This window comes from Caloenas nicobarica, chromosome 26 (genome assembly GCF_036013445.1).
Source record: "Caloenas nicobarica isolate bCalNic1 chromosome 26, bCalNic1.hap1, whole genome shotgun sequence".
Lineage (NCBI taxonomy): Eukaryota > Metazoa > Chordata > Aves > Columbiformes > Columbidae > Caloenas > Caloenas nicobarica.
The window spans coordinates 220,374-242,064 of NC_088270.1; the positions used below are offsets into that span (position 1 = coordinate 220,374).

Sequence of the window (21,691 nt, forward strand, 5' to 3'; positions counted from 1 at the left end):
TAATAAAAAGGCACCTATAAAACAGGTCAATACATTACAGGCAGCACAGATACCCAAAAACAAGCCTAAAAATTGTTTCAAATAAAAACCAATAAGATGTCTTCACATATTGTATTTATATATTTATATTTATATATATATTTATATAATGGTACAAAATGACTGGGGAAGTTTCTCCATGGGATGACAGAGAACAGGTCAGTCACCATTACCTCAATGTGAAAGCTAATTCCAGGTGCGTGATTATCTGACATACCGAAAGATGAGGTTTCCCAGCGTCCGCTTTTTTTGGAGCTGGAAAAACAGGGCGAAGTCATGGCTAAAACACGGGCAAACCTTTCACTGTGATTAGGTGGAGTCAGTACACAGAACTCAAGCGGAGGAGCCGAGCAATAAACTACAAGACACGAGACTAGACACAGCTCACGGCAGCGGGCAACCGGCTGATGGCAAACCCAGGTCTAACAAGGACTGGCTGGTCTGCCAGTCACTGCTCTAAGGTCTCCGGCTCTGACCAAGCGTCAGGATTTCCTTTTCGCATCCAGGGCTGCTGAGTCAAAAGCTTTGCTTCTTACACATCTGTCACTGAAGGACAGGTCTCCCTCCTGCCATCAGGCAGAACTGGCATCGCGCTGCCCTGTCTCTGCGAGTGGGCAGCACCGAGGTCCCTGTCACCGCGGCCTGCGGGCTGACATGGGGACAAACCACTGCTGACAGAGTGAGGATCGCCAGCCCCAGGCAACGAAAGGGACAACAGGGAAGTTACGGACATGTGGAGATCTCAACCAGGCTGAAACAACAGCTGTCTACAGACAAAGATCTTCCGTATAGAAAATATTATGGCTTCAAATTAACCGAGACTAGCTGGTGGGTGATGAGCAAGGTTTGGGGCTGCCATCGGTATTTGGATGTTTATGCGAAACTACCAGGAGCCAACACCCGAAGTGCAGCCAAGAGAAGCCACAGCCTTTCAGGCAAGTCAAGCTTAGAAAAAGCTTAATCTGTTTGAGCCACATCCTCCCACGTGAAATGCACACTCTGAAAGGATGGAGAATCCCAGCAGCTAACACATCAGGTCCAGACCACACTTGGTTAATCCGGCCTGAAGATTATTCTTCTGCTCCCACTGCCAAGGGAAGGATGAGCACTTCCAGGGATTGTTCCCATTTTGCCACCTCCGAAAATGCTGTTCGCTCATATCATATACAACAAAACCACGCAAAGCAGGAGACCAGGGCGAAATCCTTCCTCAAATCCAGACCCGCGCTTCCTACTCAGGACTGCTCTCTACAAAATGCCCCAAGGCTTTAAGGTATTCCTAACTGGACTTTGTGGTTCCCTCTTCTCTTGGATAAGATCAAGCACCCGCCAGCCTTTCTGAACAGCTTGCAACATGATAAAAAGAGCTGCTGCTCACTTGCGACTTGACAATCTCCCTTTTCTGAAAGCCCTCTCCTCCCTGCAGCAGCGAGTAGGGAAAGGTGAGCTCTGTTACAAGAGAGGTAGTTGCTAAGTCTGGCACTGCAGAGATAATCCTCCAGCCGGTGTTCCTCGGGCAATCGCGTGCCCCGAGGTCACCGTTGGACACCCACAGGGTACACCGTGCTGGAATCCGGTCCCCACGGAGCTCCAGAGCTGCCGCGGTGTGTGCAGGAGTGCAAGCGCGTCACCCTGCAGCCTCCTCCGTGAACAAACACAGGACAAGACCACCAGCGCCGCTCGTGGGAAGAACTTACAGAGAGCAGGATTGGGAGGGCGGAGCACATCCAGAAAAGCTGGAGGAACGAGCGGCTGCAACACAACCTGGGCCTCTTCCATCCAACGCATGGGACAGCCATGCCGCTGACACCAGACAAGACAACTCCTACACCGAGGTGGAGGTCACACACAGGGACAGGTCGTCTCCAACAGCTGGACCTCTATGGCGGGATGCTGCCAGCAGCTCAGGGAGAGATGGAGCAAAGATCTCCCGCGAAACTCTAGAGGAGAACTGACAAGCGTGAGGAAGACCTGGGAGAGCGCGCAACGGCAGAGGTAGAGGGGCTGCAGCGTGGCTGCGGGGGACGACAGCCAGATAAAGCACTGGTGCAGGCAGGCTGCAAAGAGCAAGGATCCCAGCTAGCCTCTCCTGGAAGCACAGGAATGCATCGTCTCATCTCGGAGCCCATCTGTCCCCACACAGCATTCCACTGGGGCCGCAGCTCTGACCTCTCAACAGCCCTCAGTTGTCAGTCGTGTCCGTGTACTCGGCACAGCCTCACAGGAGCCCGAGGTCTGCGTGAAACTACACACTCCGCACATGCAAACCGTTCAGACATGTGAACAACACGGGTTTGACAGAGTCACTCTACAATGGGATCTCTCAATGCCCTGTGCACCCTGGGGGATGCTCCTGCCTCCCCCAAGGAGTTTTCAATCCTTGTACACTGTTGCCTTCAGCATGTTTTTTTGTTTCCGTTTGTTTTAAAACACGTTTTGAGGCTTCTATTAAAACACAGAAATACAGAACAATTAAAAACCAGCACAAGTTTTGCCTTTCCCAGCGACCTATTTACAGCTATTTCCAAAAACCCTCTTGCACATTTTGGTTGCTTAAAAAGGAGGGGGAAAAAAAAAAAAAAAAAAAAAGAAAGAAAAAGGAAAGAAGAGAAGAGAGGAAAAAAGGGAAAGAAAAACACTTGACAGAGAAAAACTGTAAATGAAAACTTTACAAACTGCGGCAGGGTCTGGATGTCCCTGATCACCACGCAGGGTTCAAAGTAACAGCCCCACTCCCAGTCCCTCAGCCTTCCCCTTCCCCAAAACAGAAAGGAAAAAGAAACCAAATTCACACCAAGTTTACTGCACATCTGGTTTTTTGTGGAGAGGCGAATCCGATACGAAAAGCATCCCACGTGGCATACTCCACCGGTGCTGGCCCCCAGCCCTCCCCAACAAAAGGTTTAAAAAGGTCTGTAGAGGCAGCGGGGTCCCCCCGGCCCCAAGCAGCAGCCGGGGTTAGAAAGGCAGGTTCGCCATGTTCCCGGGCCCGGGGATGTAACTCATCTGGCTGTCCAGGGAGACACTCCTCTGCCTCATCTGGTGCGTGACCATGAGGTTCTGCTGAGGCGGGGGCCCCATGAGGGAGCCCTGAGGTGACATCATGTGTCCTGTCTGAGCATACATGTCCCCCGACACGGACATGCTCCTCTGCTTGGCCTGCATCAGCATGAAGTTCTGCTGGGCCATCAGGCTCTGCTGCGGGGACATCATGCCCTGGTGCATGCTGTTGCCCATCATGCCTTGCTGGGGCGGCATGCCTGTCCTGCCCAGCATGGGCACCTGTCCGGGGTGGCACATGGGCACGCCGAGTCCCCGCTGCATGCCCTGCTGCCCGGGGACGTTCATACCCGGCCGCACCGGGGGCTGCTCAGCCATCATGTTCTGCAGGTTCATGAGGTGGAGGTTGGAAGGCTGTGATTTGGGCGCTTGGCTGTCGCTCTTGGGGAAATACTGCAAGGTGCTGCTCGGCTTCTCGGAGGGGATGATCCTGGACAGGTCGAACTCAGGGATCCCCGTGGGCGTGGGGCGGATCACCTCGCTGAGCTCGGGGTCGTTTAGCACTGACGCCACACCGGGAAGCACGGGCGGGTAGGGCTCGCCGATCCGCGGGGGGATGTTCTTGCCCATCATGTGCTGCTGGGGGGGCATCTGGCTGGGCTGCTGGGAGGGAAGGTCCTCGGGCGGCATGGGCATCCCTGGTGGGTAGTGCTGCTGCATCCCGGGGCCGCCTCCTGCGCCAGGGGCCATGGGCATGCCACCGGCGGGGGACGGCATGGCGTTGTGGGGCTGCTGCATGCGGGGGAACACGAGCTGGTTGGAAGGAATCATCTGTGAGCTGTTGGGTACGGGGCCGCACTGCTGGTTCAACGAGTCCTGGGGCCCCGGGGGCAGCATCATGGGGTTCTGGGGGGGCACGCCTGCCCCTGGCGCGCTCGGGTGCATAGGTATGTTGGAGCCCAGTGGGTTTGGGGAGGATATCATGGAGGTGGGGGGCGGTTCGTGGGAGAGGGGCTGCTGACCAGGCATGTTCATTCCCATGGGGCTCTGAGAAGATCCGGATCCCACAGAGTTCAAGTGCAGTTGATTCGGCTGATTCCCCGTCACACCTGAGGAAAAGAAAAGGAGAGAAGAGTTAACTCTGCCCATAGACCTCTGTGGGCTGCAAAATCCACACCCTGGAAGCCTGCCAAGTACTGCTGCTCAGAAAGCCTGGGTGCGGAGCCTGATGCTCAGTGAGCAGCTGCAAGATGGGCTTGCAGAGCACCAACATCAAGAAAAAAGTGGCCCAGACTCCATCCCCCTTGCAAGTCCTCCAGCAGCAGAGAGTAATTTCAGCTTCATCCAGTCCCATACTGGATCTGTCGTTCCTTACAGCCCACTGATTTTAGAGCCTCAGCTGGCTCTGCATGTTGGGACAGCCCTACACCACAATCTCAGCAAGTCTCCCAGTTGCCTGGAAGGCACCGAGGAGTGTCCCTTCATGGGGTCAGCCACCCAGCAAGCTTCCGTGACTGCACGACCTCGGGCTGCGAGAAAAAAACAACAGAAGAGCCGGCAGGCCGACACAGGTGCTGCGTGCGACGGAGGACTGTGCTCATCAGCACGGCAGAGCGATTGGCGCCTGAGGAGGGCTTCGGGGTAGGAGGGAGCCAACGTGTTTGCATGCCTATGGTCAACCTAAGTGACTACTCAGCAGTGGAAGAGTCAAAAAGCTGATTTTTCATTTTGAAAACTGCCAAAAATATTTATCAGACAGCTTTAAACCCCTAAATCAAGCGGTAGAGCATGCTGGAATTCCCCGTCGGGCTGGCCACCAAGTGACGAAAAACACTCATTTGCCTAGCTGTCCTCCCCAGTGCCACCAGCCAGTGGAGCATATCTGGCTGCCGCCTACTGAAATCAGAACCGTGCTGCGACACAGCCTTGCCTGTGCAGGCACCTGGGCCCTGCTCAAAACACCCAAACCCTGTTCAGTGCATCCCTGTCCCGCTGCAGGAGAACACGAGGGCTCCCCAAGCAGCAGACCTCTGCCTGCAAGTCCTGCACCTGAGACAACTCCAGGGGCCGTGAAAATCCAAGGCCAACGCAGCCGCGTAGGGTAAAGGTATTCTGAAAACTTCCAGGGCTTGTGGCAGAAGGGTGCCTCAAACACCAGAGTGGCTCACGTCCTTCCAGACAGCACACCTGAGCCAAAAGCTGCAGGACAGCCTGGGCACAGGGCAGAGGAATGAGCAGACTGTGACAAATGAGGGCAAATTTAAGCTATCTGATGTGGCAGTTGGTGGGAGAACAGTTTCTAATGCCCCCTCTGCCTGGTGCTTCAGCCACGAGACAGTCTGACCCCTCACAAGCCCCAGAAGCACATACCTGACATGTTTCCAGGTGGGAGCATCGGCCTGTCTGGCAGCAGCTCGTCATCGGAGGTGGCGATAGTTTTGATGGCATTGTGGTAGAGCGGTGTGGAGCTGGGCATGGCGTACTTGGACATCTGGGACATCATCAGCGAGAGGGGGTTCTGGGAGGGGGATGGATCTGGAGAGGAAGTAAAAGGCATGTTGGGATTCATGGTGCTGGAGGTGTTACTGGCAGGTGCGGAAGAGCTGCTCCGAGGCCCAGGAGGGAGAGAACCTGCAAGCAAGAGAAAAACCAGCTTAGGGGCTGAAGTACAAGCTGCTCTGTTCTCCCTCCCATCTACCCGAAAAGGCCCTGTTTGGACTCCTGGGAAAGAAGACCTGCTCCACGAGACGTAAGGGCATGCACAGGCACAAATGTCTCCCCACTCCTGCAAAAGTACATGGGCTGGAGAGAAACACCATTCTCAAGCACACCAAAACCGAGCACCCACGCACACACGAGACACCCAGCATACCCTGATCCAGTCCTCCCATGGAAGCCGAGGAGTTCATGCTGAGCGTCTGCTTGCTCTGGTTGACTCCCGGGCTGGGCATGGTGGCTTTGGGAGACGGCACCCAGCCGGGGGAAGGAACAGCCATAGAAGGGGACTTGAGGCGGCTTGGTGAACCAGTTGGAGACCGGACATTAAGCGAGGAGCTCATCACCTGGGGGGACTTGAGGGGCCCAGACTGGTTGGAAGGTGGCATGCTGACCATCTGTGAGGGAGTCTGCGGGGACTTGAGGTTGGCAGAGGGGGAGGTGACCAGTGGCGAGTGCACCTGGCTGAGGGTGGGAGACTTGAGGTGACCCATGCTGGGGGAGTTCATCTGGCTGATGTTGATGGTGAGGTCGGAGGGCCGGCGGCCCAGCCCCCGGGAAGGCGCCGCGTGCATGTTGGCCAGGTTGCCCCCCTGCGTGGGGGTGGGATTGGAGGCTGGAGGGAGAGGGATGTGGCTGAGCCTGGTGGTGCCACCGATGCTCCCGACAGGCATGGTGCCCTGCTCAGGGCTGAACATGTCCGAGCCACTGCCCATCTCCTGGGGCATGTTGGGGTAAGGCCCTTGCCCACCAGAGAAGCCTTGCTGTCCTTGGTTGGGGAACTGGGAGGGAATCATCATCTTTTGGGGTCCCCCCAGCATTGCACTGCCGTTCCCATTCTGAGCCCTTGCCCTGGCCAGCTCCTCAGGGCTCATGCCCTGGTGGGCCATAATGTCAGGGCCCCTCATCTTCTGCGACATCATCATCTGCTGCTGCGGGGTCATCTGGACATTGAGGTTCATGTTCATGTTCATGTTGACATTCATGTTCATGTTGAGGTTGCCAGGGCCCATGGGCGCATCCATGTCCCGAAGGCCTGACTGACTCATAGGAGGGCTCAGCATCCCCCGAGTGCCTGCAAAATCCATTCCCATGGGGGCACCGCTCAGGCTGTCCCCCGTTATCTGCCCTGCAAACATGGATGGATCCATCTGCCTGTGAGCCTGTATCATCCTCTCCATTTCCATGCCCTGGCCCATGGAGTTGCCAGACATTCCCATGGGCCTTTGCATTGCCACCGGGCGCTTCTCCATCAGCTGGTGCCGCAGGATCTCCTCCCTGGCACGGGGATTCATGAACCTTTCAGGGTCCCCTTGCCCTGACGGGTAGGGCAGGCTGCCTTGCGGGAAGTTCCCAGGGCCTCCCATAGGAGGCAGATCGTCGCTCCAGCCCATGCCGGGCCTGACGGGCCTCTGCATGGCATTCATGGGCCCAAGGGCATCCAAGGGCATGTTCTGCATCCCGCCGAAGCCAGACACTCTCTGCATTTGATTCCCAGGGAACCGCGGCCCTGGGAAGGGCGGCCCTCCCCGCAGCTGCATGGGGTCCTGCACATCCATGGGTCCCCGCAGCTGGCTGCCCATCCCCGGCGGCCACTGCTCCCCGGGCTTGCTGTGGTAGGGTGGGGGGGGCCCACGCATCATCATGCTCCCCATGGACTGTGGAATCATGATCTCCTGCATGGGCCGGCCGTGGATGCTGATCTGCTCCTCTTTCCGCCGCTTCTCCTCGTAGTACTCTTCCTGCAATTTCCGCCAGGCCACTTGCTCTGGTGTCAGGCTGTCCTGGTTCAGCCGCTGCATCATCATGTTCATCTGCTGCCCCATGTCAGCGCCTGGGTGGTGGGGCACCTCGTGCTCGAGGCTGGGCCCACCGAGGCTCTGGGTCTGGGAGATCATGGACTGCAGAGGTTCTTCGTACTTCTTCATACTGGCGGGGGGCGCGGCAGACTGGGCAGGGGCCGCCTGCGGCGGAGGGGCCGTCCCACCCTCACCTGCGTTCTGGCCAGGCTTCATGAAGGGCTCGGCCTCCCCACTGCGCAGCAGCAGGCGCTCAATGTCCCGCAGGGTCTGCAGCGAGCGCTCCCGGTGCTCCAGCTGCTCCTTGGAGAGCCCTTCCGAATTCAGGGGGTTCCTGGGGCCCAGGCCTGCCTGCCCGTTCCCCGGCAGCCCCGGAGCTGGGCCCTCCCCAAGAAGAGTGGAGCTGGACGTGGCAGAGGAGTCCACCTGCCCCGGCTGCATGGTGTTGGTGGACGCGGTGGGCGTATTTTGGTGGTTACTTCCAGCCTGGTTGCTGCCGCTGTTGTTCCCCAAAGAGTTGGGAGTCAGATCTCTCCGGACATCTTCACTTGTACCCTCCTGGGGCAGGCTGCTGGCTGCAGGCAGAGGGGTTTGACTGATGGTCTGAGGTGGAGGCTGCGGTGGGGGAGGCTGCGGCGGTGGCTGACTCACTGGAGGTGCCGGTGGCTGGGACTGTGGAGTGTTGGCAGCCGGAGGGTTAATTGGAAGCGGCTCGGCAACCCCCAGCACTTTAGGAGCTGGTGCCTGTCAGAGAAAAGGGAAATAAATGTGAGCAGGAAAAACCCAGGGTAGGTGTTCTTCCCTGCACCCTGCAGCAGACCTCTCTGTCCCAAAAACATGCCCTGTGGCGGTTCACCTTCATCATTCTGACAACCCCTTCCTCCGCAGCAGAGCCAAGGGCTATGGGAGAACAGCCCCATCACAAGGGAAGGGTCGGCAGCAGCATTTGGTTCATAGCTGGCATACCTGGTCTAGCTTTGCCCGTGGGACGTTCTGCTGATGGTAGGCCAGAATGGAGTCAGCTCGGCCTTGCAGGACAGCTTCTGCAGCCCTGAGGGGAGAGCACAAACCACTGGAGAACTGGCATTGTGCCCCATCCCACCCACCCCCAGCCCAGGTGCCACCTCCACCCTTCAGTTCCATGGGAAGGGGGAAACCTCTAGAGAGATTTGAGATAAGAAAGAAAAGGGAGATATCCCCTGAGAAAAGGGGCTATTTTCAGAGTCCTCCTGCCTGCCCCAGTGAGATTCTCCAACTGATGGTCACTTGCCCTGGAACTTCTCTCTTTCCACGACTTGTGCTGGGCACTTGGCTCTGCCTTGTGCCTGCTGCCATACAGTGGCTGTTGGCGAGATGCTCTGGGATCTATCACACTGAAACCGTGCTACAGCAGAGCCCTAAAACTAACCAGCCTTGCTAAGATTCCACAGCTGAGACTCTCTGGGACAGAAAGGAGGAATTGAGTGGAGAACACCAAGTGTTACGTGGCGCTCCATGTGACACCCAGCCCCTTTGACACTTTCGAATCAGACCAGTGGCCCATGCTGCTCTGGGTGAGGCTTTTCGTTGGATGCTGACCACATGTACTTGACTGTGCACATCTCAGAATGCAGTGCTGGGCATCACTGGGAGACACCGTGCCTTTAAGACAAAAGTTTTCCCACCAGCAGTAGCTGCCAGCAAACTTCCCGAACCTCAGGAGGGACCCACTCTGTGCAATCAAAGCAGCAGGGGTCTGCCCAGCTCCCTGGTACCCAAGTGCAGCACCCAGCAGGCAGGTGAGCAGGACAGAATTTATTGCTTACGTGTTAGCGAGGTGCGTTGTAAAGACGTAAACGAACTGCGAAGGTGGCTTTCCTGTCCCACCGCCTCCGCCTCCCGCAGCGTCCGGCCGCAAGCCGGGGGCAGCACCATGGGGCACGCTGGAAGAGCTGCTCTCGCTCAGGCTGGGCAGTGGGTTGGACCCTGGGCCAAGCTGCGAGGCCGTGGACATCGCAGGATCTGCTACATTACAACCTGCGGGAGCAGAGGGGACAAGCTGCCGCCGGAGAGCCCGAGCAGGGTGGCATGGGCAGCGGGGAGGGGACGGGGCAGAGCCCCGCGGGACACCGGGGCCAATCCTGGCCGGGACACCGGGGCTGGCAGGGCTGATCCCGGCCTGGACACCGGCAGATGGCAGCACCTGCCTGGGCCTCCCCACCGCTGCCCCAGAGCCGGTGGCCGCCTCCTCCCGGTCCCCCAGCCTGGGGAAGAGGTGATGCCGTCCACTGGAGTGGTGACTATCAATCGTCAGCCATTATTAAATAATATTTCTAATTCATATGAATAAGCACTGCAATTACCAGGAGCATGCAGTGCCTTCCTCTTGCCTAGCTACTCGCACACACACTGCACCCCCCATTTGGTTGCCCCAAACAGTGCACACCTTGGCCAGCTCAGCCCTGCCTGAACCACTGTCCAGACCCCAAGAACCTCTTCAGCTTCAGCTGCCTTTACAGCACAGCTGCAGAGAGCCTGGACAGGCTTATTTGCTGCGACAAGGACAATGCATGTTGCATGGTCTGGCTGCCACTATGACCAGGCTAGGCGTGCTTAATCAGCCTCAAGCCAGGCACACTTTCAAAACACATTTCTGCCACTGGTGTGGCCAGTGCAACATACAGGAGGGACATCCAACCTCAACACTCACTGTGTGCACTGCTAATGGGCTTGTCGTCTTCCTCACTGTCCGGCCCAGAGCACCATTCGTCCCCGCTGTACGGTTGCTTCCTCTCCAGCACGCACCGCCGCTTGCTGCGGGGAGCCACCTCACCTGCAAAGGGACGGAGCCATCAGGAGAGCTGAGGTGACCCAGCACAGGAGCCAGATCTGGTGAGACACTCCTCTGAGAGCCAACAGTTCAGAATGAGATGTATTTCTTACTGTCTCAGAGAAGTCTGCAAACACAGGACATGTCCAACTGCTGTTCCAAACCAGAGAGCTTCAGGCATTAACCCTAAATTTAAGAGGTCTATGATTTAGCAATTAAAACCTGATAATGGAATGAGAGGGCATGTTCACATCCTTTGTAGGAGACAGACTCTGCCCTTCACAGACATCGATCAGGCAGGGGCCTTCATGCCCTCTGTAAACTTGTAAACGCTCTGGCCTAAGGTAGTCAGGCAATGCAGCTTTGGCTGTGAAACCAAATGCTTAGGGGTACGAGCCAGAAAAGTGGCTCTGCGTTTGGGGACTGTGTGTGAGCCTTGGTTGAAACCAAGGGCACCACTGAGGTTTCTCCGCTGACGAAGCCCCACAAGATGCTCAGGCGTCCCCGGCAGCCGTTGGGCACAGAGCTTGGTGGAATGCAAGAGGCTACAGGGCAGCCAGAGGGTTTGGAAGCACTGACTCAGCCCTTCTCCAGAAGCCACGTGCTGTAACACAAGAGTCATCCATCGCTGACGAAACCACAGAACTGTTCAGACAGCGACCCTTGCAGCACCTCCTCGCTAACCACGACTGAGTTGTCGGGCAGCTGCGAGAACACCACAAAGGCAGTTCTTTGCCAGCACTGAGCAGACAGAAAACAACTCAACTCTGTTCCGAGTTGAAAGCCTGCACACTGCAAAGCAGGGGTGTTCGGCACCGTCTCGGTGAACCGTGCTCCTGCTTTGCTGGCCTCAGTACTCCATGAAAACCAGAGTCCCAGATTCTCAGCATAACAAACAGTTTATGGAGTGAAATATAAAGACAACACTCAGCCACTCCGGTCCCAAAACCGCAGATGTGACAAGCAGTGATGCAAAGACACCCAGGCAGCCAGGACAAGCCCAGACAGAAGCTGTAGCACAGAAACCCAAGAAGCTCACAGCTGCTCCCATCCTGGGTTCTGCCAGGACGCTTGGAGCAACTGCAAGAAGGACGTGCTGAGGCAAGGTTTAGGAGAGTCTTACCTTTTGATTCTGCGTCCTGTGAAGGTGTGCTGGCTTCTCGCTGTTCTCCAGAGTCCACCGAGATGCTTCGTTCCCGTTTCACCTTGCCTTTCAAGGAGCTGAAGTTTGGGACAGCGTTCTGGCTGTTTTTCAGTCCAGAGTTGCCAGGGGAGATCTGGGTGGCCTTGCTGCCATGGCTGCCCGCCCCCACACCCTTAGGGCCCAGATTGCAGGTGGGCGCTTGGCTCACGTTGTGGTGCTGGGCCGGGGCACCGCTGCTGCCTGCCTTGCCATGGCTGGGCAGTTTGTTGTCAGGGTGCATTGGCTTGGCTAATGCTTCCCACAACGCCAGTGCAGGGAGCTCTCAGGCCCTTCGGTCACAAACCTGCAAGAGAAGAGGGCAGTGAGTGAGCACGGAGCCCCTTGCCTGCACAGGTGACGGGGACACTGCCCATGGCCACGGCACGGTGCCACTGCTGTGCTCCAAGGCGCAGGCACGGACACGAGAACCCTCGTTTCCGAGGCCATGACGAGAACGGGGTGCTCTGTGCCAGCCTAGCCCTTTGTCAGCAGAAGGATCCTTAGAGCTATTTTGCAGGTCTTTCCAGAACTCAGGCAACTTTGTGACCCTGAACAGAAATCTAGTGGCCCACTGGTTTCAGGACCCCCCTTCTGCCGCTATATCGGTTTCCTCTGCTCCGCAAAACACACCAGAGACAACTGAGTAGACAGAAAATGGTCTTGATGCAAGCCTATAAAGAGAAACCTGGGAAAGAGCAAGGGAAGACTAAGAGAAGAGGGAGGCGGTGGGTTGCAAGGCAAGAGCACTTGCCAGCCAAGTGCTATCCCCGTCTCTCCTCAGGGCCAGAGGGACCATTCTGGCTCCTGCTCCAAGGCCCTGGGTGGAGGAGTGTCCACTCCAGCAGCAGCTTCCAGCTCAGCGGGATGATGCAACGTGCCGCGGGCTTGCTGGGAGAGCAGGGCACAGCTTTCCTGCTCCAGACCCAGCCCAGCTTTCTGAACAGCCCCACGGGCTGAGGCAGAGCGGTTCAGAGAAGAGGCGGCTGGGGTAGAACGCACCAGCTTCTGGGCTGGAGGATGCAGAAGTAGCTGAGCAATGCTGCAGCAGATCCTTGCAGATCTACCTGCCTTGGCAGTCTCTTAGGCTCACGCTGGGATTCCTCCCTTTGGAGCTCTGCACAGGCCTTACAGATGAGCGGGACGCAGCTCCACAGTACCCGAGCACACGGTGTGTTCGGGACCCCAGCCGCTGAAGGCTGCATCCCTCCTGGCCTGCAACCTCTGAGTTGCAGCAAGCAACCTTCCTGAACGTGGCACAGGTAGCACAGCACATCAGCCTCACCTCAGGGTCACCAGAGCAGACACAGGGTGTCCCTGAGTTCCAGACATGGCTCTTACACACTGACTCGTCCCGGCCTGAACTGCGTTCACCGCTGAGCCGTCGGACACAGTCTCAGGGCAGAATGATGCATATCCCTGTGAGAACTGCTCCTCGCTTTCTTCATCCAGAGGACATAACTTTTCCTGCATGGGGGCCCCACGTTCCTCCGCTACAGCCTCCTCACTGCCCCATCCAGTGACCCCAAAGCTGCCAAAACCCCCACAGCCTGTCAAAGTCTTCTCTACTTCTCGGGGAGCATGGGGGAAGGAGGGTGAACCATGTGTCTGTGGGAGCTGAGGTATCACTCTGTTTACTTATGTCTGCTATGCTTTGCATGACACCCCCACAACCCACTCGCGAACCTTTCTCATGCACAAGCAGAGAAATTTCCCAGCACATGGGGGTTATTGGGCAAGTGGTCTCCTCCTCCCATCTGGACTGAGCAGCCCAGATGCTGTGCACAGATTTCATACGCCACCCAGGGACAGGAAGCATCGGCTCCAGACCAAACACCGCATCTCTAAATAGCACCACGAGAGCTCGGCAGCGCCGTGCATGCTGCTCCCAGCTTGCCCAAGGCGGGCCTGAGGACATTCCACCAGCAAAAGCCAAGCGCTCGCTCTGCTGGGGCAAAACACCGTGCCCAAAACGGCACACAAGTGGGGAGCAAAGTCTTGGCAGACCCCTCTGAAAAGCTGGCGATCACCGCAAGGCACAGGCTGCAACTTCCATCCACCGCCAGTGAGCTCCCCACCTGCAGAAGGGGCTTCTCAGCATCTGCCTGCAGAGAGCAGCCGGCACAAAGCGCGCTACGGCACAGCCTGCTCAGGTATTCCCAGCTAGTTAGCGAGATCCTTCATGCAGGGCTTGGCCTATCGCCGCTGCCTGGCCAGGCAGCCGTGAGTCACTCCCTCCCCGTGCACCTCGGCGAGGGCTGTGCTCTCGCCCGGAGGAAGATGGTGAGCCGCAGCTCTGATTAATTTTCACAGCACATGAGGGAGTTGCTAGCCCTTTAAGTGTCAGCCAGTCTCGCTCACTCACTCTTGTTCTCCGGGGACCTATTAATAGCAGCTGGAAAGATCACATCACTCTCTGGATATTTATACCCCTCATTCCACACCAGGAGAGATTTATGTCAGAGCTGCTGTCCCAGTGCCTGCCCAATTGCTCTGTCAAACCACCCGCTTGCAGGGGGAGGGGAGCGGGGAAGGAGACATGGAGAGGGCAAACGGGGAGGAGGAGAAGGTCCATATGGTACCAGCTGCAGTGTTCAGCACACACGCTGCCCGCAGCAACTGGCTGGGCAGCCACAGGGAGCCCGCGGCCCCGCTGTAGGAGGCTGCTGCCAGACAGCATTCCAGAAAGCAGGCCGTGCAGCAGCTCCCGCTGCCGGTGGCCCCGAGCCCCCGCCTGCTGCACCGCGATCTTTGCAACACACTGCACCGCAGTCCTGAGGGTCACAGGCCGACTGACGCCAGGCTGCGGCCAGACCCGCCAAGGAGGTGCCACCACTGCCATCCGCATCGACAACGGGCTGGGAGATGCAAGCCTGCCTGTGCCGCATCTGCATGGGCACCACACTGCATTTAAAATAGATCCCAAAGTGCTTCACCACAAACGCGAACGCTCAGCAGCACTGCAGCACAACCCCAGCACGCCACGGGCGTGCAAGTACCCCGGGGAGGGAGGAAGAAAACCGGGGCCTCGCTAGGACTGTGCCTGCATAGTCCGAAAACTAACACTCAGGATGCACCCTCTGTTCCTCCAGTTCTTGGATCAGATTGCAGGGAACACACACATTGATCCTGAAGGACCTGGCAGCCGCCACAACAAACCCTTCAGACGCTGCCTGCAGCGTGGATGAGCCTCACCGCCTGCAAGGTCCCTCCAGAACATCATATTTTGGGGGCACCTATCTTCTTCCTTCATTTTGGGAGTAGGCTGGTGCTCCAGGGAGCACACCAATGCCTTGCCACAGTCAGTCGCAGGATGGAAAGGCATCCTGGATTGATGGAGTGGCCCTGGCCCACCCTTGGGAATCCCTCTCTTCCAGCTTTGACTGAGCCTGAGCCTGCTCCCCTCCCAGATCCTGAGGGAAGCAAGGCCAGAAGCAGCTGCTGGCGGATTCTGCTGTCAGGAGCAGCAACAGTTGGATCCTGCTGCAAATGCATAGCGGGAATCCACCCCGGCCTCCCATCTGTCTGGCTGCAGGACGCTGATAGGCATCTCCATTGCTGTGAGCTCCCTGCACACACCCCTCGATTCTAACCGGATTCCAGCAGGCATACCACACATCTGGGCCACAGAAGAGAATTAATTACAAAGTAGAAATACTGACACGGGGAGACAAACGATCCAAAACATCTTGAAACAGACACGACAAAAAAGAGATTGCACAGAAATCTGGCTCCCTCCACAATTTAGCAACACACACACTCCAGCCCAGCAGTTTTAAAGACAATAGCAAACTTAATTCCCAGTGGTTGCAGCAAGGAGCTGAGACTGCTGGCTTCTACTCCGGGCTGCCGCCAATTCCACGAGTGACCCTGAGCACGACGTACTCTGTCTGGGCGCCTCAATTCCTCCATCATTGAAATGGGGGGACAATTCAGCCTACCTCACTTAAGGAGGAAAGCTTAGGATAAATACTTCTGTTGAACCAAGTGCTACATCTAAATGCAAAGAGAGAGTATTCACACCTGGTACATGTGAAAAGGCACAGCTTTAAATCAAAGACTGGGACCTCAGGAGACAAGAAACCTCAAAACAAAACAACAAAACCTGCTTTCAGTGAGTCTGACCAGTGCAGAGGGGGAGGAGGAAGCGCAGAGCCCAGGCTGACACACTCCCCATCCCGGAATTGCTCACTGATAGCTCCAGAAACCTGAAACCCCGCTGAATTCCCGGAGGACTTTCTGGTGAATCATGCTCCCAGGGCCGATAACGCAGATTCCCAACGCCACTGCAAGAACGCGGGACCCGCGTCCGCCTCCCCATGGGGTGGGAAAGCCTCTGGCCGCCTGTTTGCTGTCCCACAGCTTCCACGTCTTGTGCCGGCCGACATCGCTGCCAGGATATCCCTGTGGGGATACCAGGGAAACCAGAGCCACCACGATTCAACAGGGAGGGAGCTTTGCCGCACCTCCCAGGAAAGGCAGGTAACTCCTGACGTGCGCACAGACGGTGAAGAGCAGAACCTGCCTCCGGAGCTGCGCCGACATGCCCCACAACTCACCGACACCCAACCCACGAGACCAGACAGGGTCGTGACAGTGATGCAACAAGCAGCAAGTCACCCGGCCCCTCCAGGAGCTAACAAGACCTGGTTGCCATTGTAAACATCCTCCGAGCACGTCGCCTATGCTGGTAACCACCTGCCTGCTCATCCCATGGACACCACCACAAACTCCAGCAGGACACCTTGGCTTTGGAAATGAGAGGTCCCAAGCAAGCTCGAGGGCTTCTTGAAGAAAGGCACTAGGCAGAGAACCGCAAAGGGAGTGAGCCCAAAGACCCACCGTCCCCTCCTGAAATACTTCTCACCCCGAGTCTAGAGATCACGCTGCCTAATACCGCTTCAAGATTACCATTCCTCCCAGGGTTAACAGCAGAAGGGGTTGGAACATCTCCAAAGAAATACCATACTATTTCATTAGAGCACTTCACAGAGGCAAAGACTACAAAGTCTCCAGAAACAAGATTTCTGAAGTCAGAAACTCTTGGATGATTTCTGATTTGAGAAAAAGACCAGAACCAGAAACTTGACCTTTTCCGTGCAAAAAATGGTTGCTCCAAAACAATCCTTTTCGCAAGACCCATTCAATGGGTTTTGAGACTGTTCCAGTGAGAAACAAAACCCTCAAAAACAGTAGTGAAACAGCACTGCTGTCACCCAGCCAGGAGCCAGCAATGGGCTCTCACAAACAGCCAGACGAGCCCTGGAGCCCACCCGCGCCCGACGAGCACCGCTCCGAGCCAGCGCGCTATTTAGCAACCGCCGATGGCAGGAGCACTCGCCTGAGCACGTCTGTCACCAGCGAGAACAGCCTTAACCCAGGCTGCTGCTGAAGGCATCTCCATTTGAGCCTTGCTTGGGCCGGATGGACTCAGAGACATCGGGAGGCAGGCAGTTCCGCAGGACAACGCTCCTGCTGATGAGAGTCATCCTTTTTGAATGCGTCATTAAATTGTCTTGCTCTTACACCATCAGACAGATAGCCCAGAAACACCCATTTTCTATTCATTTCTTGGATTCTTCTCAGGTCCTTTTATATGGCAGAAAAACTGGTACCCTCATCAGTGGTATGGGAGGGTTCGACAAGACCTGCAGAAAGCAATACAGCTCTGTTGAATCCTGCCGGTTCTGAGAGTCATTCTGGCACACCCTGCTGACCTCCTGCCGTTTGGAGCTGCCTTGGGAATGATGCATTTCAGTGGGGCTGCTTGGTCACAAGTCTCAAAGGTCTTTAGTAGGACAAAACCTCAGAGTCACGCTCCCTTCCACCCAGGAACAGAGATCCCCACATAATGTGGGTGGAAAGTGAGGCTCCGAGAGAGCGAGGTGAAGCGAGACATCGTTTGCTTTCTGTCCCGCACCCTGCTACCTTTCTCCTAATGCGGCTTCAATCCATCAGTGTTGGAAGAGCTTTTCTTAGCACTTCCTTGCCCCCAGCTCAGCAGCTTCTCCCACTCTTCTGCTGCTCGCTGCACCCCAGGCAGAGCCTGCCTTCCCGTCCTGTGCTCAGGGACTCTCCAGGTCTACCACCAAATTTGCAGATCCTTCCAGCTTCCGAGTCCAACTGGCATGTTCCCTACAGAAACCCTGCATGTGCCAGACATTACTCGACAGTCACACGCAGCTCTGCAGGGATGCTAATGAGGAATTATTTTGTACACCAGCTCATGTGACCTAGTGGGGACAGGTCAGTGAGAGACCGGGGGTGCCCCACACGCAGGGCAGCGCTGTGTTTGTGCACTGGGGTTGCTGCTGAGCTGTCTTCTGCTACACCAGCTCTCCTGAGCAGCATGGCTCATAGACAAGCCCTCGAAAACCCAACGTTCTCACAAACGTCATAAGGGAGCCAAGTCTTGCCTAGAGTCCCACATGTCAGGTAAATGCCTGATGCAGCTAAGCCTACGAGGAGATATTTCAGCAGCGTCCAGAGTTCAGTAACTGCTTCAGGATCCTTTGGCAATAACTAAAGATGCCCGTGAGATGCCAGGAGCATGCGGGACTGGAACCCAGCAGTGCTGCAGCTTCACAAGGAGCTTTAACACAGTAGTTTCTGCTCTTCTTTTTAGCAGCAAGTCTCTCTGCAGGGCTCTGTGATGGACTGGCCATCGTCGACAAGGACGTCACGCTTGGTCCCTTCCCCGTGCACTGTCTCCAAGTCAGAGACATGAGGGTTCCCCAGCACCGCAGGGTCTGGTGCCCGTGGCCGGTCCAAAACCACGCCAGGTGTCCAGAGGCACCAGGAGATTTTTCGGGGTGTCACACCCAGCATCCCGTTATCTCTTGGCCTGAGGGGAGGCCATGGGACAAAGCCACTAGGTGTCACCGTCACCCAGAGCACCCGCAGCCTCACCAGGGCTGAGCACACGCGAACTCGCTGCACCGCCTGCCAGCGCCGGGGCTGGCGCTCTGCACCGGGACCAGGGGCTTCCCCTGCACCCCAGCTCTCACAGTGGACGACACCACAGGGCACAGAGGGTGTGCTGGAGGGCAGAGCCATCCCCCATGTCGCTGCAGCAGATGCTTACCCACTTCCTCAGAGGAAGACAGCACCGAGACACCTGTTGCACGCTGCATGCAAGTGCTAGACATCCTATACAACTTGCAGAAAATCCCCCCCAAAACAACAGCTCTCCTCTGAGCCTGACAATGCAAGCTCAGGCCGCTTCCCAGCCTGAAGACGGGCACAGTTGCGTCAGGAAACCTTTGCGGCAGGGACACCCCTGCCACCTCTCAGCGCCACAGGCCCCGGCTGCACCACAGGGTACGACCAGCCGTGTGACATGCACGTTTGCCTTTGAGGAGGCTCACGGTGGAGGAAATAAGACATTACAAGCCACAGGCTCGGTCTGACAGCCCTACTTTGACCTGACTATAGGCATTTTTGAAATCGCTCAGCATCCCAGGTTCTTGGCCTGCTCTCACAACAGACATGAGCTGGGGAAGAGTTGAGCTCCCTTCCTGGCACTAAACGCCACATACAAAGGTCACACCTGCACAAAAAGCAGAGCATGGAGCACCTGTGGGCCAGCAAGCTGCCCAGACTGCAGCACGGGAGCACAGGTCTGTACCTCAGCTCACCTGGGGAGCAGGAGCCGACAGAGAATTGCAGGGAAGAGGGGAAAGCGAGGCTGGCTTGCCCCAGCACCTTGCCCCTGCACTGTCCTCTGCCAGCCTGGACCACAGAGGAGGTGCAGAGAGCCACCAAGCCCTCCTCCAGGATTATAAATACCAGGCCCAGCATGCAGCAGAGCCTGAGCTCTATATTTAAACCCCAGCTGAGGTCACTTCCTTTTCCCAGCAGCTCCCTCAGCCCCCACCTCCCATTTGCATGCCATCGTGACTAAGGCACATCAGGGTTTTGGGTCAGAGGGGAAGCAGCCACGCATCTGCCCTGCAGGAAATTCCACCCTGGGAAACCCTTCACCTTCCCCAGCGCAGATTGGATGGGCACAGGCAGCGGAGATGCTGCTGCCGGCGGGTGCTGCTGGGAATGGAGAGGGGGAGAGACCTCGTGGAGAGGGGAGCTCACGCTCCCCACCTGGCTTTACCACCAGGGTCTGGGCTTGCACCGATCCAGAGAGGGGTTTTCCCACCGCGCACCCCGAAAGTGCTACTGCTCCACCTCCTCACCACACCGCACCTCCCAGAAGCCTCCTCCGCACCTCAGGCTGAAATTCCCCACGTTCTCCCACATAAAGTGTGCAAAAACCCGACCTGCCCTGGGGGCTGCCCCCAGAGAGCTCCCTTTCTCCACCAAGACAGTAACTGGGGCCATCAAGTTCTCCCAGCTCAGCCCTTGGCCCTCCATGCTCAACTCTAGCGACACCACTATTTCAAAACCAGAACATATTGAAAAGTTATCACATCAACAAAGACCCGGGTACAAAGAAGTGGGGGAAGAGGGCAAAGGCTACCTAGTGGGAGAACTGGAGATGACAGATTGTTCGGAAACAGGACAGCTGTTTAGGTTACTATACAAGCAAATTAGCTGTAGAGTTTGCAGCAGGACTAATCAGTGACACTCGCACAGTATCTATTAGATGTCAAAGTTCTCATCTGTCAGGATTACTGAGCCAATCCGCAAGTCTCTGAGCTAGCAAGAGGCACACCAGGATCGACATCTCTGAAGACCAACAGCTAGGAGGTTTCCCATACGCGGTCTTGGTGTGTCAGCCAAACGCCTCTTCCTCACCCCACAGATTCTGGAGAGGAAACCTGCGACAGAGCAGCCCTATAACCCCAGGAGCCGGCTGATGGTGAAGCAGTTGTGGCAGAAAGCTGCAGGAAAGCATCACTGCTACCAAAAGACAGCACAGAGCTGGCCAGCAGAGAGGGACGCAGGCGCCCGGCTCCTCTGGCCGGCAGCAGGGTGCTCATTGTCCTGCACATGGACACCTCGCTCTGGCCCCGAGCCTGTGCCCCGGCAGCATGAGCACAGCGGCAAGGCACGGCCGTGCCCTGCGAGGCTGCGTCCCTGCGACGCCGGGAACCAGAACCCGAGGCAGACCACGAGCCGCTCGCTGGCCCGCGATCATGTTACAAGACAGGAAGGAAGAAGGCACTTTGATCAGGCTAGAATCACTTTAAACAGCTTCCACGCTAATACCTCAGCCACTGGAATTAGCACCCCAACACCCCAAACATCCCATTCCCAAAGGCACGTCCTGCTCTGGCACGTGTGTCAGGGCCAGAGCAACACACTGGGACTGGACGAGGGCTGCTTCCAAAGCAAGGTCACGACGGCAAGCAGCCTGCAAGAGGGCAGAGAGCCTCCCTGCGCCTTGTTAGGGGAGATCAAGGCTCAGCGGGGCAATCTGCGTCTCGTACTCTGGGGTGGTGGGAGCTCCTCCACCTGCCCCGGCACCTCCTACTGCACACTGCTGGCAGAGAGAGGGTTAAGGATGCCCAGGGAGCTGCACGCAGCCTCCTCCTTGCCCTCTCAGAACAATGGGGCCATTGTGGGAGGCCCGGCAAGTGTGGGCAGATCCCTGGGCCTGGCAGCTACCCGCTGGCTGGGTCGGTGGCACCCCCGCTCTCTCCTCCTCCACCCAGGTAGGAGGAGAGCAGTGGCAAAAACAGGGCCAGCCCGGCCGCAGGAACAGCATCCTGGCATGCCCGCTGGCCCTGCCGAGCAACCTCGCTCCCACCAATTTGTCTGGGTGCAAAACGCAGCCAGGCAGCCACTGGCACAGAGCTGCCATCCGGCACCGGCAGCACTGCCAGCCCCGCAGCTGGGTCTCCAGCAGCATCAGCTGGGTCTCCAGCAGCATCAGCTGTGCTCTCACCATGTGCTACCGAGTGACCGGAGCAGGAGGAACTGGGGTTTTTCTCACCCCAAACCTGAAACCGGGATGAATAAGCAAGGGAGTGCGAAGCTCCAACATACTCCCACTCTCCTACAGATTTGCATCTCCTGGCCCCAGCACATCGGTGCAAAGAGAACTTGGGATGCTCTGAATTCACACTCCCGAGACACAGAGCGGGGTCTGCAGCCTGCAGATGGGTTTTGCTCTTCCCTAAATACTCAAGCAAGAGAACCCAAGACAAGGGCAAGTAAAGACATCCGACAGGGCAGGATTTAATCTGTGTC

At 56.9% G+C, this 21,691-nt stretch overlaps 1 protein-coding gene across 3 annotated transcripts in view; it reads right to left on the reverse strand.

Annotated features, from left to right (window-relative positions):
- BCL9L (BCL9 like) overlaps positions 1 to 21,691 on the reverse strand; it is a 38,904-nt gene continuing 17,213 nt past the window's right edge. For 2 of the 3 annotated variants that reach the window (XM_065651975.1, XM_065651977.1), the window contains exons 2-8: positions 11,486 to 11,849; positions 10,243 to 10,365; positions 9,359 to 9,569; positions 8,520 to 8,604; positions 5,912 to 8,297; positions 5,410 to 5,670; positions 1 to 4,148 (exon numbers count right to left, since the gene is read on the reverse strand). In XM_065651975.1, the coding sequence (XP_065508047.1) occupies positions 2,998 to 4,148; positions 5,410 to 5,670; positions 5,912 to 8,297; positions 8,520 to 8,604; positions 9,359 to 9,569; positions 10,243 to 10,365; positions 11,486 to 11,786 (4,518 nt within the window). In that variant the 5' untranslated portion in view covers positions 11,787 to 11,849 and the 3' untranslated portion in view covers positions 1 to 2,997. The remainder of the gene's footprint in view (positions 4,149 to 5,409; positions 5,671 to 5,911; positions 8,298 to 8,519; positions 8,605 to 9,358; positions 9,570 to 10,242; positions 10,366 to 11,485; positions 11,850 to 21,691) is intronic. The other variant, XM_065651978.1, reaches the window with a different exon arrangement.